We start from the raw sequence: 17,560 nt of genomic DNA, 5'->3' as shown, positions 1-17,560 counted from the left end.
CTGCATTATCCAAATATGTTCTTCAAAGATCACAAGGTTATTCCTGTACAGTGGTACCTCAGGTTAAGTACTTAATTGGTTCCGGAAGTCCATACTTAACCTGAAGCGTACTTAACCTGAAGCGAACTTTCCCATTGAAAGTAATGGAAAGTGGATTAATCTGTTCCAGAAGATGAAAAACACCCCCTAAAACAGCAATTTAACACGAATTTTACTGTCTAAATGAGACTATTGATCCATAAAATGAAGGCAATAAATGTACTGTACTATAAAATAAATAAGACAGTATTGTAGATGAAAAAAATTAACATTTACAGTAGTGCAGTGGTGCCTCGCGAGACGAATTTAATTTGTTCCGCGGGTCAATTCGTCTTGCGAAAAATTCATCTTGCGAGGCACCGTTCGATCACAAGACTCATTCGTCTTGCGAAAAATTCGTCTTGCAAGGCATTCGTCTTGCGAGGTAGCACTGTACCTCGAGTTAAGTACTTAACCCGAGCGGTGATAGCGGGCATGCACAAAGCGCCAATAGAGCGCTTCTGCGCATGCGCACGGGGCGGAACCCAGAAGTAAACACTTCCGGGTCTGTGGAGTACTTAACCTGAAAGTACTCAACCTGAAGCGTACTTAACCTGAGGTATGACTGTATTCATTCTGTCTGTTTGTGTTTTTTGTTTTGCTTGGGACTCTAGGAGACTCAGACAGAGTTAGTGATGTTCATACTTTTACGACTGGCAGAAGATGTGGTGACCTTCCAGACTCTTCCAGCCCAGCGACGACGTGATATACAGCTAACTCTCACCCAGAACATGGAGACTATCTTTAGCTTCCTGCTCAACACCTTGCAGGAGAATGTAAACAAATACAGACGCATGGTAAGAGTCTCTTTTCTTTTGGCATATGATGCAGTCCTAACCCCACTTACTTGGGAACAAGCCCCATTGAATTCATTAGGACTTCTGAAACAACATGACTAGGATCGCATTGTTAGGATTGGAGATCCTCAATCTACAATAGCAACCCTGCTGCTGCTTAAATGCTGCAGGGTGGAAGAGGTGATATGTAAGCCCTAATCCTGGCAGCAGATGTTGGCTATTGCAATATACTTGAATTTGTGATCTACCCCTCAAAGTGGAAACAAATGAACTTGAAATGTGGTAGTAGTTGGGCTGTTCAGCTTATTTCATTTAAGAAGAATATAGACGATTATTAATAATGATGGGGTGGGAATTAGTAGTGAGAAGCCATGTACATGTCAATATCTCATTCATTCCTTATTCTCTTTTCCAGAAAATGGATGCAACACAGGAATCAAAAGTAAGTGAAGCCAGAACAAAGAGCACATTTCCCCCCTGCTGTTCATTCTGCTGAGCTAGCAGTCTGTTGCTGAATTGTGGTTCATAGGTGCCAAGTTCCGGATTGAAAAATCCGGGATCAGCAGCGCCGTGGCACCGGAAGTCGCTTCTACGCACTTCCGGACATGCGTAGAAGCGACCTCCAATACCGCTCTGCCCATTTCCAAAATGTCTGCAGCGCCAGAAGTCGCTTCTACGCATGTCCGGAAGTGCGTAGAAGTGACTTCCGGTGCCGGCGCAGCACCAGAAGAACATGGCCGCTGGCATGAGCTCCGTAATCTGGGGGAATATGGGGTATTTTGCCATTCGGGACACCTGCGGGAAACGGTAAGAAAATACGGGGGTTTCCCGGGAGAAACGGGGTACTTGGCAGCTATGCTGTGGTTGTCCCATATAAGTTAGCAATTACCTTTGATGGCGTAATTGTGAAGAATATGTAAAAACTGATCATTTTTTTGTGGAGAGAGTAATGCAGAGGTAGAAGAAGAACTTGTTCATCCTAAACCGATTTTTCCAAACTAACTTTCACAAGCATGCTGGGAAACTTTTGTAGAGCTGCATCAACTTTATTTCTACTTAGTTCCTCTGTATCCATAGGAGAAATAAGTTTCTCATAGTACTTAATGACTTGCATCAGAACCAAAACTTAGTAAAAAAACAACGCTGTTTATTTTAACTTTTCCATAGTATCTGCTGTCAGTGATGCCAAATTATTGTTGTTCTTTTGAGACTGTGTGAAGTAGATTGCAGAATCTAGTATTGACTATAACCTCTCAATTACTTTCTGTTCACAGGCACAAGCAAGTTGTCGAGTAGGGATAGCAGCACTCAATACTCTGGCCGGCTACATTGACTGGGTGGCTATGAGCCACATCACAGCAGATAACTACAAACTGCTAGAGATGCTATGTCTGCTCTTGAATGAGCCAGAACTTCAAGTGGGAGCAGCAGAGTGTCTCTTGATCGTGGTCAGCAGAAAAGTGAGTTTCTCTTTTCTGTCCCCCTCAAGGTGTTGTTGTTTTGTTTGTTTTTCAAATAATCTTTGTTGTTTTGGTATGAATGTATCTATGGATATAATACAGGAATGAGTAGAGTAAGGCCATAGAGTAAGTTATATCTTGCCTACTGAGGATTTTGTCCTGTTCTGCACTGCAATTAATTATCCCTCTTTGATTTGGGGGACATGTTCAGGGAGAAGAAATTCTGCAGTGTGATAGCTGTCATCTACCCTTTGAGCACTGGATGAGTTATTGCTCCATTTCCTATCACACATTAACCTGTAGCAGCATTTGTACTTTCTATTGGTCACATCTGTAAAGAAAGCTGAGAAAGTAAAGAAAGTATAAGTGGTAACTAATGAACTGGCAGCTGCTAGTTGATGCTGAAGAGCTAATTTCGTATGTTGTCACAAAGATCTCCTTTGTTTTCTGCTCAGGGGAAACTGGATGATCGCAAGCCCTTGATGGTTTTGTTTGGGGATGTTGCCATGCACTACATCTTCTCTGCTGCCCAGTAAGTAATATCATCCTCTTCTGTGAGCGCATGATGACTTCCCAAGGGAAGGAAGCTGCTCTTAGTTTGGGCACAAAATAGCTTGTGGAGCTCATAAATCTTAGCTGGTGGCTCAAGAGTTGGACAAAGTTACCAGGAGCACACCATAGAATGCCTCCTATTCCGGCCATGGTCCATAAGTCCAGATTGATAGAGAGTGCCCCCAAACTGTCAGGTGGGTTTTGGGTATGCTGAGGAGGCTGCACTGCAAATGAGAGGAAGGATAAGTCCCATTTTACACAAGCAGAGCCCATTGCTTAAGCAAGACACCACTTTTGGATATCGCCCACAGCAGTCACCACTTGAGATGTGAGTCACATGTTGCTTTTGATCTCAAGGTGATTTGCAAATATTTTGTTAGAATGATGTGAGTTGGCATTTTCCACATCAGACTAGGCCACTGTATGCTAGTTGTTTCTTTCGCTATGCACAGGTGCTGAACATTGATGTGATAAAATTACCTTGTGACGATTTCCACCCATTCCTTTTTGGTGTAGTGATAGCCACACCTTACCTTCTGAAGCACGTTGTCTTGTCAGAAGATCTGGTGCTATAAAACAGTTCAGTTAAGGTAGTTCTTTGCTTCCAGTGTCCTCCTTCGTGTCCTACCCTGCATAAAAATTTGTGATAGAGTCATAGCTGCCAAGTTTTCCCTTTTCTCGCGAGGAAGCCTATTCAGCATAAGGGAAAATCCCTTTTAAAAAGGGATAACTTGGCAGCTATGGATAGAGTTGACACATGTGGTACTTAATCCAGTAAGGTTTCTTGTTAAAGTTTCATACTACTTAAATTAAATCTATAAACTAATGTTTACAGTATTCCATAGTAATACTTGACTTCTGCTTTATCTATACTTTTCAGGACAGCAAATAGTGAAGGCCTAGTAGAAAAGCACTATGTTTTCTTGAAGAGACTTTGCCAAGTCTTGTGTTCTTTGGGTAGTCAGCTGTATGCATTGGTGGTGAGTTTTCCATCACAAAGCATTTTCCCAAGACTGTTTTTCAGTGACTGTTACATAATCTCATGCCCCACGTTGAACTGCTCTGTACAGTTTCCATCTCTTTCCAGTGCACTTCATAGCTGAGTGGAAATTTGAACCCTGTTCTCCCAGGTCCTAGTTTGACATGCCAACCACTACACCAGAGCTTTCCAAATTGTGTGTCATGACACAGTGTGTTGGCTGCAGTGTGTAGCTGTGTCACATGAACACTCCCTGCGCTCCTCCTGGGGCTGGAAAGGGGTTAGTTTTATCATGGTATTCTACTCAGTATTGATCCAGAGCAGAACTCCAACATATAGTTAGCAGAGTAAAAACTTAAACACGTTGCAGAAAATAGACCAGAGGCAATTGTATTTCATCCAGGAGAGCTTTAATGCTACTGAAGGTAAATAAGCATAATGGTCACAAATCAAATACATTGGGGATTGGCACTATCCATAAGAAGTCCAGTTGCAGCAGATTTGACTTAAACTTACAGTAACTTATATTAAGTCTAAACCTAAACACTATACAGTGGTACCTCAGTTTACGATTACTGCAGTTTGCGATCGATCGGTTTGTGAACGCCGCAGACCCAGAAGTGCTTACATCCGGGTTCCACGGCGCGCGGATGTGCAGAAGCGATCTGCGTGGCATGCGCAGAAGCGCTCTATCGAAACCAATTGCGTCCATAAACCGAGGTACCACTGTATACAGAACACCACACCAGAAGGAAAGAGAGACAGAAAGAGATCCAGGCTCCTTCTGGCCTTACTATTATAGTCAGCATGACCTTGAAAGAAAAGAGAACAGAACCAGTTTAAGCCAGCTGTACTCAGCTTCTCCGAAGGAATAACCGAAACATCATGAACCTTCTGTTTGTTTGTTTCACACAGAGAAGCTTCCAGGACCCTCTTGAATTAATTAGAATAGGAAAGATCTCTACACATCGGATGTACTAAGAAATGCAAACTGACAAGTTTAACCTCTGGTTTAATAGTAAAACTGAATTACTGTGTTGCAAAATGATGCATGTCTTAAAAGTGTGTCACCAACATGAAAAGTTTGGAAAGCTCTGCACTACGCCATACTAGTTTTTCTGCAGCTGCCATGTGGCAGCTTGTCATCTGAATCCACCTTTGAAGTTTGCCTCCCCTCTCAACAGGGCTCTGATTCAGATGTGGAAACACCTGTCAACCTTGGAAAATACCTCGAGTCATTTCTAGCTTTCACAACCCACCCCAGCCAGGTAGGCAAAGGGGAAGGTTTTCCAACCTCTTGTGTATAAAAAAACAGCCATTTGTGCTGTGTGCCTCCGTTTTGAAAATGTTTTAGGTGCCTTTTCAATGGAAGAAAGGCTTTGTTGTCAGCACCATGGTGCTTAACCTTAAACACTTCATTCTCAGTGCTGATTTGGGCTGTTTATGTAACTTAGGATAGTAACTATTGCATACTTATATCCTTTCCTTCTCTGAAACTCTGTTAAGTGATGTGGCATGCTCTTTCCTGCCATCCAACATTCATGAAGATCCAACTTGCAGTAGCAAACGGTGGTGTGTATGTTGAACAAAAGTTTCAGTTGTTTGGGCATGTGCGTGTTGGAAGTAATTGCTGCTTGGTTTCAGCTGAGCTTGGGAGTATTTACCAGTACCTAAGCTTCAGAGGATCAGTGTGGATCACTATTGTCATTTGAGCATTACAGTTGGAGGTTACTAGCCTGATGAGTCCTTGTTTTTCCCCTAGTTCCTACGCTCTTCCACCCAGATCACATGGGGAGCTCTTTTTCGGCATGAAGTCCTGTCACGTCATCCTCTGGTGTTGGCTATGATTCCAAAATACCTGCGAGCATCTATGACTAATCTTGTGAAGGTATGGTGCCATGAGAGTCTTTAATTCTAGAGTGGCATGGTAAGGTATGAATGTTCTTGAGACCTTTGGTTTTCCAAGTGTGGAGCAGGAATCTTGAGGAATAGTTGGAAGGCTGCTGGTATGCCGGTGGAGGTCTGCCCCATCATCTCCCTTCAGTGGGTATTTTGATTCAGCCAGAAGGCAGAAGAATAACAATTTATGCCTCCTTTCAGTCAGTGCAGATTATGTCCCAAATGAACAACCTATTCCCCCCCCCATGCTTTTTTATTCTGAAATGACAGCCCCCTAGAAGTCTTGCTGCTTAAACTTATTCTAGATTAAAAACATAAGTAGATACCGTAAGGCCACTTGCATAGTTATATCCTAGTTGAAATTTGTGTGGCTCAACAAGCTGAGTTCTTGAAAATGTTTCGCTGCAACACACATGAGAATTCTGCTAGTGGAAGAGTTCTGTGAAATTACTATTTTCCCACTCAATCTCTTGAATCTGACACCCCTTCTTTTTGCAGGTGGGGTTTCCTTCCAAGACAGACAGCCCCAGTTGTAAATATTCTCACTTCGACTTTGATAGTGATGAAGACTTTAATTGCTTCTTCAACTGTAAGTTACCTTTGTTCTAGTAAAACCCATCTCTTTGGAGGATAACTTGGAAGTTTTCCCCTATGCTCTTCAGTTTGAATGGCATTAACAGAATCTCAGAATGGGCCATTTGAGAGCAGGAGATGCTTAGTGTGAAAGGTCCCACATGCCATCAGTCTAAACAGTTCATGAAAGTATATAAAAAATTATATTAGCCATGGTAGATAAGTGGGCCCTCTGGGTTCAGAAGCAATATGCCTCTGGATCCTAGTTGCTGGAGCGCAATCTATTGCCTTCATGCCCCAATTGTATGCTTCCTTCAAGTGTCTGCATCCCAAATCTTCATTCATCTGACTTAATGCTCAATTGTTGAAGTGAGCAAGCAGAAGCAGCTGCCACCTGGACACCCCTTCTGGTGATTACTGATGCCTTTTACATGACTGGATTATTTGAGCTGTAGCAGTAGGTGCCTCTAATTTAAAAGCATTTTGAAACCAAGCCTTTCATGTATAATTTCCTTGGCAGCTTTCCGTGCACAACAAGGAGAGGTGATAAGGATGGCATGTCGCTTGGACCCTCGAACTGGCTTCCAGATGGCTGGAGAATGGCTGAAATATCAGCTGTCTACTCCGGTTGATATTGGACCCGTGAACTGTAAGTTTCCTTAATGGGAGGGGAAGTAGGCTTGGTCTCCAGCAGCGGTGCACATTTTGCTTTACCTTTTCCTCACCCAAACAGTTCCTCATTCTTTTTTCCAGCCTAGGCCTTCCAGCTGGAGGGCGAGGGGTTAGTACCTGATATTGGTTGAAACGTAAACCCTACTCTTAAATGTTTAAGCTCATTTTTTTTAAGTAAAAACAGCTTGTAAAGATGCTACCAAACAACTGGATTTGGGGGGGTGGGTTCGTAGGGCAAGACTTTCGGAGAACTTTTTACACTGGTGTAGGAAAGTAAATTCTTGTCCAAAGACAAGGGCCTACATTGCTGCAGATCTGGAAGTGTTCCAATATTTTCCTTTTTCTTCCTCTTATAGCTAAAACTGGTGAAGGCTTCTGCTCCATCTTTTCAGTTTCTTTTGTGCAATGGGATGCTATGACCTTTTTCTTGGAGAGTGTCGTTAGCCCAATGTTCCGGTTCATGGAAAAGGACGTATGTAGTCTTGATGTTTCATTTTTTTCTGCCTCAGTTGGCTTGCTGTGACAACAGTGTCTATTGAAGAGCATGGAGTGGGGACGCTAGCTTGTACTTGACCACATTATATTACATTTACAGTAGCACATATTATTTAGAAAATACTAGCTTAAGTAAGTCTTTCAAGCTTTGCTATTTTTATGAAGATCAAAAGAGCCAATGTGATATAGTGGTTAGAATAGTGGTTCTCAAACTTTTTCCTCTGGGCCACACTTTCAGAATAAAAAATTGCTCGCACCACATCAACTCTTTTATTGATAAGAAATATATTGAAAAAGAAAAAGAAGCAACTCCTAGCAGCACTTGATTGCCCTTGAATCTTTCCGCCACACTTGTCATCGTCTCTTCCCACACCCTTGAGAACCACTGGGTTAGAATGTCAGACTGGATGACCTTGGGTCAGTCGCTATCTCAGATTGACCTACTTCACAGGATTTTGCAAGGATAAAATACAGTGGTACCTTGGTTCTCAAATGGCTTAGTTGTCGAACAAATTGGCTCCCGAACACCGCAAACCCAGAAGTAAGTGTTCCAGTTCGCGGCTTCCGCTTGAGTGCAGGAAGCTCCTGCAGCCAATTGGAAGCCGCACCTTGGTTTTCAAACATTTCAGAAGTTGAATGGACTCCAGGAACGGATTAAGTTTGAGAACCAAGGTACCACTATGTGGAAAGTGGGGAGAACCATGTATGCCATCTTGAGGTCTTTGGAGGAAAGGTAGGATGTAAATGTAATAAATGTATAATTATGTGGTTACATTTTTCCTATGATTTATTTTGCCATACTTAAAGGCTTCCAGCAGTAGAACCTGAAAATAAAACTAAGACTTAATTCACACAATGCTTTTGCAGTGTGGTTGCCGCTACAAAACTGCTCCCCCATGCCTATGTTTTGGTTCCTCTGCCCCTGAAATTGGATGGAAGTTCTGCCTCAGATGCATAGCTGCCAAGTTCTCCCTTTTTTTTTAAGGGAAATTCCCTTATGCTGAATAGGCTTCCTCACGAGAAAAGGGAAAACTTGGCAGCTATGCTCAGATGAATATTTCCTTTCCCACATCCCCTTCTGTTGGAGCTGCTTTTGTGGGGTCAAATGTTGCAGAATATTCATACATTATCAATATAGTGTGAGAATTGAACTTGGTGTTCGGCTGTTCTGCAGCTAATTGAAAAACAAGAGCAGGAACACGTGCCACTAATTTCAGATGCAGTCATCACAATGTTGATGTTTTGTGACAAGTAATTCTTGTCATAATGTGTCTTTGCTATTCTGGAAAGTGCTCAGATGGGGGTAGATTTTGTATTAGAACTTGCACAGATCACAAATAGTGAATCCATGAGACTCACTCTCTGCTGTGATGGTAAAAGGTGAACAAGAGACTATAAACAATTCAGTATGCTGGTAGCTGTGCTGATATTGCTTAATGCTTTTGACTTTGTGCAACTATGTCACCAAAAGCTCTACAGAAAAGGAAATGATAAGTTCCCTGTCTATCATGAGCCTAGACAACCAGTGGTTCGAACTTCTATCACATCATTAGATGTAGTCATTTTTAACTCCCACTCATGGCTTAAAATACCTTTGTGTTAATTTGTTATGCTTTCTGTTGAATAATACTTTTCATATAAAGTTGATAATAGGCTAATGTGGCATTTTTGCAAGTTTTATGTTTGTCACATTTCAGCTGTAGGTACAGGCAGACTGCCTTGAATTTGCCTGAGAAAGAAATACTGACATTCTACAAAGCCAAAGTGCATTGAACATTGTTGAATTCTTCTCTTCTCCTAGGAGCTCCCAGTATCCGATGGCATAGAACTGCTACAACTTGTCCTCAGCTATGAAACAAAGGATCCCCTCATCCTGTCCTGTGTCCTTTCCAATGTTTCGGCACTCTTTCCATTTGTCACTTACAGGCCAGAATACTTGCCAGATGTTCTTTCAAAGGCAAGCCCTGTTTTTTTTATCCTGTTAATATGATGAGGTTTTTAAAAGTGATACTGTGTAGATCCTTACCTGTAAATGTTTCATAGGATAGAGATCTAGGGAGGCTAAACGTTTTTCTCTGATCATTCTAGAGAACAGAAGCCCTAGCAGGGACAATTTTTGTTGTTGCGGTGACCCATATCCAGCATGCCAGGTTTTTCTTGTGGACTAAAGAACACACAACCCCCCAATAATGTGGCTAAATTTTAAAGTGTGTGTGTGTGTGTGTGTGTGTGTGTGTGTACACATATGTGTGTGTGTTCACATCTATATGCGTATATGTACATTGCAGAGACATACTTAGAAAATATATGGTTATTTCTTTTAAATACTAGAAGTTCAAGGGGAGATTGTGTCGCTTCTAGTAGCTGGTGAGGTTTGGTACTTGATTCTGTACTACTGGTAGTTTACCTTCATGCTTATAGGTGACCCCTCAGTTCTCAAAATGGAGAACACTGAGAACTGTGATACACGTAATTCCCTGGGTAAATTGTGTTTAAGATCTGAACACAGTGCTGGTCTTGTCACTTAAGGTATACCTCCTCCTACCTGATGGAATCCTTTTCTTGTGTTGAAATAGAAAAGAGGAAACTTTGCTCTAATAAAGATATTTTTGTGGACTCGGAACACCTATTCATAGACTAGTGACTGGTATGGAGCACATTCAAAAGTATGAACCATTGATAAGTGGCTTTTGTTCTTGTTCCCATAGCTCTTTGCCTCTGTTACCTTTGAAGTTGTAGAAGAAAGTAAGGTAAGATAATTTTGGCCATACTGTACAATGTATAGGTGCATGGATTACACTTCCACATAGCAAAGTAGCATGCTTATATGCAACAATGGCATCATAGACCAGACATCCCCAAACTTCGGCCCTCCAGATGTTTTGGATTACAATTCCCATCATCCCTGTCCTGTTAGCTAGGGACCATGGGAGTTGTAAGCCAAAACACCTGGAGGGCCGCAGTTTGGGGATGCCTGCTATAGACTAAAATTCTATATATAAATTCAGTTCTTTCATGGGACCTTTGGGGGAAGTACATTTCAGTACTGGCCACACATGTCTTTCACTAGTTCTCTATGGATGCAATTGACATGGATGTGATTGATAAGCAACTGCATCCATGCCACATAAGCAATGCTTATATGAAGCATTTAAACAGTGTTATGGGGGGTGGGGTGGGGAATAATAACAAAAGGTTGTGCATCCCACAATTCTGAGCAAGTGTTACCGAATCTTACATTAGGTATAGAATTTGGTTTCCTTAGAATATCAGCTTTCACTTTTTTTAAAAAAGCAAGTCTTCAGCCTATATGACTGTAAAGGTAGGTTTGAAAATGGGTCAGCAAAGCCAAATAAAATATCAGCAGCAGAATGGTGACTGAGTAACATTTCCAGTTACCCGGGGGTGGGGAAGGGTGCAATTTCAGTGCTGTGCAACTCTTTATCCCTCCTTGTAACTAGCCAAAGCAGAAAATATTATGCAGATGTTCATACATACCTTTCCCACACCCGGAAATGGTCATCAGAGGTTTGCTGTTAAGGGTTCAATCAGCATTAGTCTTGCAATGGGGAGCCTGTGGCTTTAGCCTGCCCGGGGTGGCTTGTTGTGTTGAGTTTCGGCTGTCCTTTCGACAGGTGCTGAAAACGGTCCTGTTTTAAGAGGGCTTTTGACCCGGGGTGGTAATATTTTGTTTAATACCTACAAAAAAGCTACTGCTCGTGCTGTATTGCATGGGGTTGGGCTAGATGACGCCTGCAGTCCCTTTCAACTCTGTGATTCTAAGTATGACCAACAGCTGATTCTGTTAAAATGTGCAGAGCCAAATACAATCCTCAAGCTTTATTGACTGATTCTCCTAGGCCCCAAGGACCCGTGCAGTGAAGAATGTGAGAAGACATGCCTGTTCCTCAATAATCAAGATGTGCCGGGATTACCCTCAGCTTGTCCTGGTACTTTATTGAATTTTCTAAATGACATGGAGCTACTTGGTGTGTGTTGTGGGCCGGAGTGGTGTGTGTGTGTGTATGCTTTTGTTATTCCCCTTGTGGTTTAAAGCTCCTGTGTTTGTTCTATGTGTGTTTGTTAGTGTTTGGTGGGAGTGGCATTGATTATTGTCATCCACCTTTCATGGACGCTTGAGGTCTGGTCTGTCTGTCTGTCAGTCAATCTTGATTGTTTCAACCATGAGGGCCTTCTCAGCAGTGGCGTCCTCTCTATGCAATGCCCTCCCATCCGATCTCAAGGAGATAAAGAACTACATACCTTTAGAAGACATCTGAAGGCATCCCTGTATCAGGAAGTTTTTATATTTGATGTTTTATTATGCCTAGAGTGGCTGGGGAAACCCAGCCAGATGGCAGGGTATAAATTAATATTATTATTAGTCACAGAAGAGAGAAATCTTTGTGGTAGAGGTTGGAAAACATAGGGGTGGAGTATATATAAGATTCAGCATATGGATACAAGAGCTAAGAACCTAAAGGAGCAACTGAATACAGTTTCACACATAGTGAGGTGAGAAATACTGGGTGGTTACCATAGCAAATGTGTAAGCATCCCATTCACAATTGTAAATGTATTTTTAGACTACTGCATATGCATCTGGGAAACCTAATTGTTTTTTCCATATGTTCACTGTTTGGTACAGGAAATGCTGTGGTTTCTGCAGATGCCATAACCAACATGGCACAGCTCAAAGGGGGCCACTCCCCCTAAATTGATGGGCATTGCCATTCAAATAGTGTGTGCCCCTCCCCAATATTTTATTCAAGTTGGCATCCCTGGCACAGCTAATTCATTTTTTGTTCTGGAATAAGCTTTCATGTGATTAGGAAGTATCCTGGCCATACAATGAGTTACTGTTACGTTATTGAATTGTATTAATTGTTTTGATCAATTCATTGCCGTTATTTGCTTTATTTATAGCCGTTGCATTTGATATTATAGTGATTGCAATGTTGGTTGTATTTTTAATGCTACTGTGTTTATTGTGAGCAACTTTGAGCTGAACATTTGTTGCTGGGAAAGCAGGATGCAAATGTTAAATCAAATAATGTATGGCGTTGCCTCGAACAAAAGCATTCTCCCACCAAATATTCTGTGTAGGAATTCCGCATGTATTCAAGAAGTCGAGTCTTGTGTGATTCTGTCAGTTGACTTGACCTTTGCTTGAATCTGTTTCTTCTAGCCAAAGTTTGACATGCTGTATAACCATGTAAAGCAGCTGCTCTCCAATGAGCTACTCTTGACCCAGATGGAGAAGTGTGCTCTCATGGAAGCCCTAGTCCTCGTCAGCAACCAGTTCAAGGATTACCCGCGGCAGAAGGTTTTCTTGGAAGAACTCATGTCTCCTGTCACAACCTTGTGGCTGTCTGAAGAGATGAGGAGGTGCAAGGACTTCCTCTGTTCTTTCTCTAATGTAGTGCGGGGGGGGGGAATACAGTACTAGGCTGTAAGGTTTAATAATATCCTGTACAAGAATCACACCAGCAATCCATATCATGAGATTGAGCATTCTAACCATTGGCAACATAATCTTACACAGCTCTCAAACTGAATCTGACTTCTTCCTCTCTCTCTTTCTGTTAAGAGTCCTGACCAATCCTGAAGAGTTTGTCCGCTATGTTGGTGCTGATAATAAACTTACAGACCCAGTCATGGAAGATCCCTGTGGCCTAAACCGTTCTAGAGTAAGTAGTTATTAAGCATGAACCTTAGAGAAGGGGGATTTAGCTGTTTTCTGGAATATTTCTCCTTGCTCAGTAGGTGCATAATCTTTGCTATTTCATAAAGGACTTTTTGAGCATGTGTTATCTCTGGGGGGGGGGGGAGAAAAACATCTGGGATCTGGAACATTTTTGAGAATGAGAGCTAGGGTGGGTTTTTTCTGCCTCTTTTATCTATATTGTTTTGGCTGGACCTCCTACAAAGTAATTTATAAGTGACATGGACTAACCAGCAGCTAGTTTTGTTTCGTGTTTTAATCCTGAACTACTAAAAGCAGTCAAATAGCAGATGGTTTCTGCTGTACAGCTACATAAAAGTCATAGAATCCTAGAACTGTAGAGTTGGAAGGGATCCCAAGGGTCATCTAGTCCAACCCCATGCAATGCAGGAATCTCAACAAGAACATACAGTGGTATCTCTGGTTGCGGACACTATCCATTCTGGGGTGCCGTTCTCACCCCCGAAATGTCCGCAACCAGAATGGCACTTCTGCGCATGCATGAAGCACAATAGAGCGCTTTTGCACATGCGCGAAGTGTGCAGAACCCCGGAAGTAAACACTTCTGGGGTTGCCGTGTTCACAAGATGAAAAGACGCAGCATGAGGTATAACTGTACAGGTCAGGTAACCATCCAGCCTCTGCTTAAAAACCTCCAGTGAAAAAGTCCACAATGTCCTGAGGGAGTCCGCTCCACTGTTTTAACAGCTGTTACTGTCAGAAAGTTCTTCCTGATGTTTAGTCGGAATCTCCTTTCTTGAGACCTTTGGGTATAAGACGGTATAGAAATAAAACAAACAAATAAATAAATTGAAGCCATTGTCAGAGGTTTCTATACACACATCCCCACGTGCATCTTCCCATTGTCCATCCAGATAAGCAAAAGGCATTCAGTGACACATATCCAACTAAGCAAAACCACTTAAGGAGGATGCCGAACAGGGCCAGTGAGAGCTGTGGTCTGGGGAGGCTCCCGAGGGCCAAGTAGGCAGCCCTGGAGTGCCACATTTCCTTCCCCTCTCCCATGCCCAAGGTTTTCATAGAGGCAGAAAGCAGTTTTACCAAGTTGCTATATTGAGAAGTTCCAAGGAAGCCTCTTGTTGTTCTTTCTCTTTAACCCTTAGAATATTTCCTTCTTTGTTTATTTCTCTATAGATAAGCTTTTGTGTGTATACCATTCTGGGCGTTATAAAACGGGCTCGTTGGCCTGCTTCCTTGGAAGAGGCGAAGGCTGGAGGATTTGTGGTTGGGTACATGCCTAATGGCAGTCCAATCTACCGTAATCCCTGCTCTGTGCAGGTCCTGAAAATGTTTGACAACTTGCTTGCTCTCATAAGGTGGGTCAGCTCAGCTTGATAACAGTCTCGTAGTGAAAATGCTATCCACTCTGAGAAGTGTGTTTCCTCATTGGAGCCAATTTAGCTCTTGCACATTTAAATTTTGTAAGGAAGTAGATAAGGGGAAAGAAACCCAGCACATTTCATAGAATTGTAGGGGTGGAAGGGACCCCTGAGGGTCATCTAGTCCAACCCCAGGAATCATGTCTACAGCTGTCCGACACACTTACTTGTGAGAATTCTTACAGGAGGAGGTGTACCCAAATTTCATTGAACATAAAATTAAACACAGCTTGTTGCCTCTACCCCTTTTTGTTGTGCATGGTCTCTCTACTCTTCCTGAAGATAGAAATTGAAGAGAGTGCAAATCAACCTTACTCAGTAAAGTTGTTTGTAGTGGTCTGGGGAACATTGTGATGACTTGTTCCCTGATCGCTAAAATGGCAGCACTTGTGAAACTGTAACAAGGAGCGATACTGGCAGTCATGGTATATGTGGGTTATCAACAGCATTTGGGAGATTTATTAAGTAATAATAATAATAATTTTATTATTTATACCCTGCCCATCTAGCTGGGTTGCTCCAGCCACTCTGGGGCAATTGCCATGAGAAATGATTTCTATCTCCCCCATTTTTGTCTTCTTGAAGATTATATATTTTTCATGGAGGAGAAGGCTATTAGTAGCTACTTGCTATGATGACTATGTGCTGCCCTCAGTATTGGAGGTAACATGCCTCTGAATACCAGTTGTTGGGGGAATAACATTGCACTCATGTCCTGCTTGCACTCAGTTTCCCGTAGGCTTCTGGCTGGCCATTTTGAGAACAGGATGTTAGCCTAGTTGGATTGTTGTTATGATCCAGCAGGGTCCCTCTTGTGTTTTTATGTTCTTAGAAGCTATGATGGCTAACAGTATATAAATGGTTTCAAAAATCCATAGACAACAGACATCTAACAAAAATGGCTGGCAGTGTGTGTTCTGATTCTCAAACTGGTTATTACTTCCAATTCCCCCCCCCCCCCAAAAAAGATGGAGATCTGTGGCAAGGATTTGCCTGGCTTCTTGTGTGCTTTCTCCGAGAAATAGGGTAAATGGGCACTTTTGGACAGAAAACTAGGCTAGGTGAGCCTTTGAACTCATCTATAATATCAGCACCATATGCTTTTGTGAGAAGCAGTGGCGGTGATGTCAACCAATAGAATCAAAAGAGAGTTAAACAAGGGATGGAAAGTGAAATCATTAAGGTTTGTTTTATTTTATTGTAAAGCCCACATGGAAGCTCTTTATCTGACCAATGAAAATGCATCTAATAGAGATACTGAGCCTTGACCATGGTAATCTGTATTTTTATCTTTATCCACGCTGGCAATAATTATATGAATTGTCTAAATAAATATTTTCCTTTGACTTGGATGAATTGCCAAGCATTTCATGGCAATGGCACCAGTTAAGGCACAATTTTCTGCTTAATGGAGCTTACGGTAGCCAATCCATAACTACATACCGTAGTTTTTGGGATGCCATGGTGATAAAAGGCCAAGAGCTTCCTTATGTTAACAGCTCTCAGGTGAACTTAGCTTACACAATTATTCAAATTTTTAAAAAGGAAAAGGGAGGGGAGTCAAATATGAGCTTGAGTAGGCCTTTGCCTATGCTGTCTTAGAGCACAGCACAGCACTACTGTGAATTATGGCAGCTTGCAGGATGATGAGAATGTCAAGTAAATGGTTGCACCTGTTCTTCTTTGGGGGTTTTGCATGGTGCCTTGTGCTCAATGTGTGGCAGGTAAAGCTGTGGATACAGCTCACAGTCTGCACAAAGGTAACTTAAGTGTGTAAAACATTCTCTGCTATGCCCTTGAGAAGATGAACAATTCATTATATACCCTTAGCATGTAAGTAGCTTAAATCTATGGAAATCTTTCGTTTAGGGAATCCATGCTTAACAGTTATATAGGCTTCATATCTGCATCTTATTGGATTTTTGCTCTGTTACCTATTAAATGCAGAATACCTTCTTTTACTCCCCTTGGTACTTCATTTTCCCTAACCACTTCAGCTTTTATTGTTTTGTTGCAGTTTTTATTTTGTTAGAAGTTTCTGAACCAAACTAATGGTTCCTTTTGTAGAGAGCTCATGATCACCTACTTTGTGATCACCTACTGTTTCCTGGTCCTATGAGATCTTTATGCACAATAGTGAATGAAGCAGATTAGCCTGTATGCAGCTATGGGACTGTTCTGTGATTTGGCAAATAAGGACTTCACTAATCAGCATGCAGAGGCCATCCTAATACTGTGAATATGCCAGATCATAGAGGGAAAGAGCAGTCTGGCAGAATGGGAAAGGGATGGGTAGAGTATGTTGGAAAACATTGTAAATAGGCAGCAGTTGGTGGGGTGGGGTGGGGACTGCAGAAGGCAGTGGGGGCAAGCTTCTGCTGAGGGGAAAGGTTTCTCACTGTTTTTCTTGGATTTAAAACAATGTAATGTTCATTTGGCCTTGGTAAACATTCTCCATATCCAGATTGGCCTTCAAGGGTCCTAGTGATTATTATTATTATATTGGATCATTCTGGAGACATTAACACACACCAGTGCATTGATGAATGTGTCACATGTTAAATGGTCTTGCTTCAAACCTAATGTGTGGTAGTGCATACATTGGTAAAATCATAAGATAGTAAGATGAACTTAAGAGATCTACAGGGCACTAAATGAATAACATAATGAATAAAACTTTGAATAACTTGGAATAATTTTTCTATCAGTTCACTGCTATTTCCGGATCTTAAATTCTATTCCACATTAGTTTTTGATAGTAGGTATTAAAAAAAATCTATTTTGGCATATGCAACAGCATTGGCCTAGTTTCAAGATATGCTTCAAAAGACTGACCTCTGTCAGCTAGGGTCAGTCATGATATGAGAGTATTCCTCAATAGAGCACTAAGCTGCAGAAGTAAAACTAACTACAGTGTCCTTGGAACACCT

At 41.8% G+C, this 17,560-nt stretch overlaps 1 protein-coding gene across 2 annotated transcripts in view; it reads left to right on the top strand.

Annotated features, from left to right (window-relative positions):
- XPO5 (exportin 5) overlaps nucleotides 1-17,560 on the top strand; it is a 35,099-nt gene that overhangs the window by 5,372 nt on the left and 12,167 nt on the right. For both annotated transcript variants that reach the window (XM_035108198.3, XM_035108199.3), the window contains exons 5-20: nucleotides 693-875; nucleotides 1,291-1,317; nucleotides 2,150-2,335; nucleotides 2,791-2,867; nucleotides 3,768-3,867; nucleotides 5,051-5,134; nucleotides 5,629-5,754; nucleotides 6,264-6,354; nucleotides 6,859-6,987; nucleotides 7,367-7,482; nucleotides 9,307-9,462; nucleotides 10,214-10,255; nucleotides 11,366-11,455; nucleotides 12,694-12,893; nucleotides 13,096-13,195; nucleotides 14,386-14,567. In XM_035108198.3, coding sequence (XP_034964089.1) covers nucleotides 693-875; nucleotides 1,291-1,317; nucleotides 2,150-2,335; nucleotides 2,791-2,867; nucleotides 3,768-3,867; nucleotides 5,051-5,134; nucleotides 5,629-5,754; nucleotides 6,264-6,354; nucleotides 6,859-6,987; nucleotides 7,367-7,482; nucleotides 9,307-9,462; nucleotides 10,214-10,255; nucleotides 11,366-11,455; nucleotides 12,694-12,893; nucleotides 13,096-13,195; nucleotides 14,386-14,567 — 1,889 coding nt within the window. The remainder of the gene's footprint in view (nucleotides 1-692; nucleotides 876-1,290; nucleotides 1,318-2,149; nucleotides 2,336-2,790; nucleotides 2,868-3,767; nucleotides 3,868-5,050; nucleotides 5,135-5,628; nucleotides 5,755-6,263; nucleotides 6,355-6,858; nucleotides 6,988-7,366; nucleotides 7,483-9,306; nucleotides 9,463-10,213; nucleotides 10,256-11,365; nucleotides 11,456-12,693; nucleotides 12,894-13,095; nucleotides 13,196-14,385; nucleotides 14,568-17,560) is intronic.

This window comes from Zootoca vivipara, chromosome 3 (assembly GCF_965207765.1).
Source record: "Zootoca vivipara chromosome 3, rZooViv2.hap1.1, whole genome shotgun sequence".
Lineage (NCBI taxonomy): Eukaryota > Metazoa > Chordata > Lepidosauria > Squamata > Lacertidae > Zootoca > Zootoca vivipara.
The sequence above is the reverse complement of the archived record's forward strand: the minus strand, read 5'-3'. Positions and strand labels throughout refer to the sequence as shown.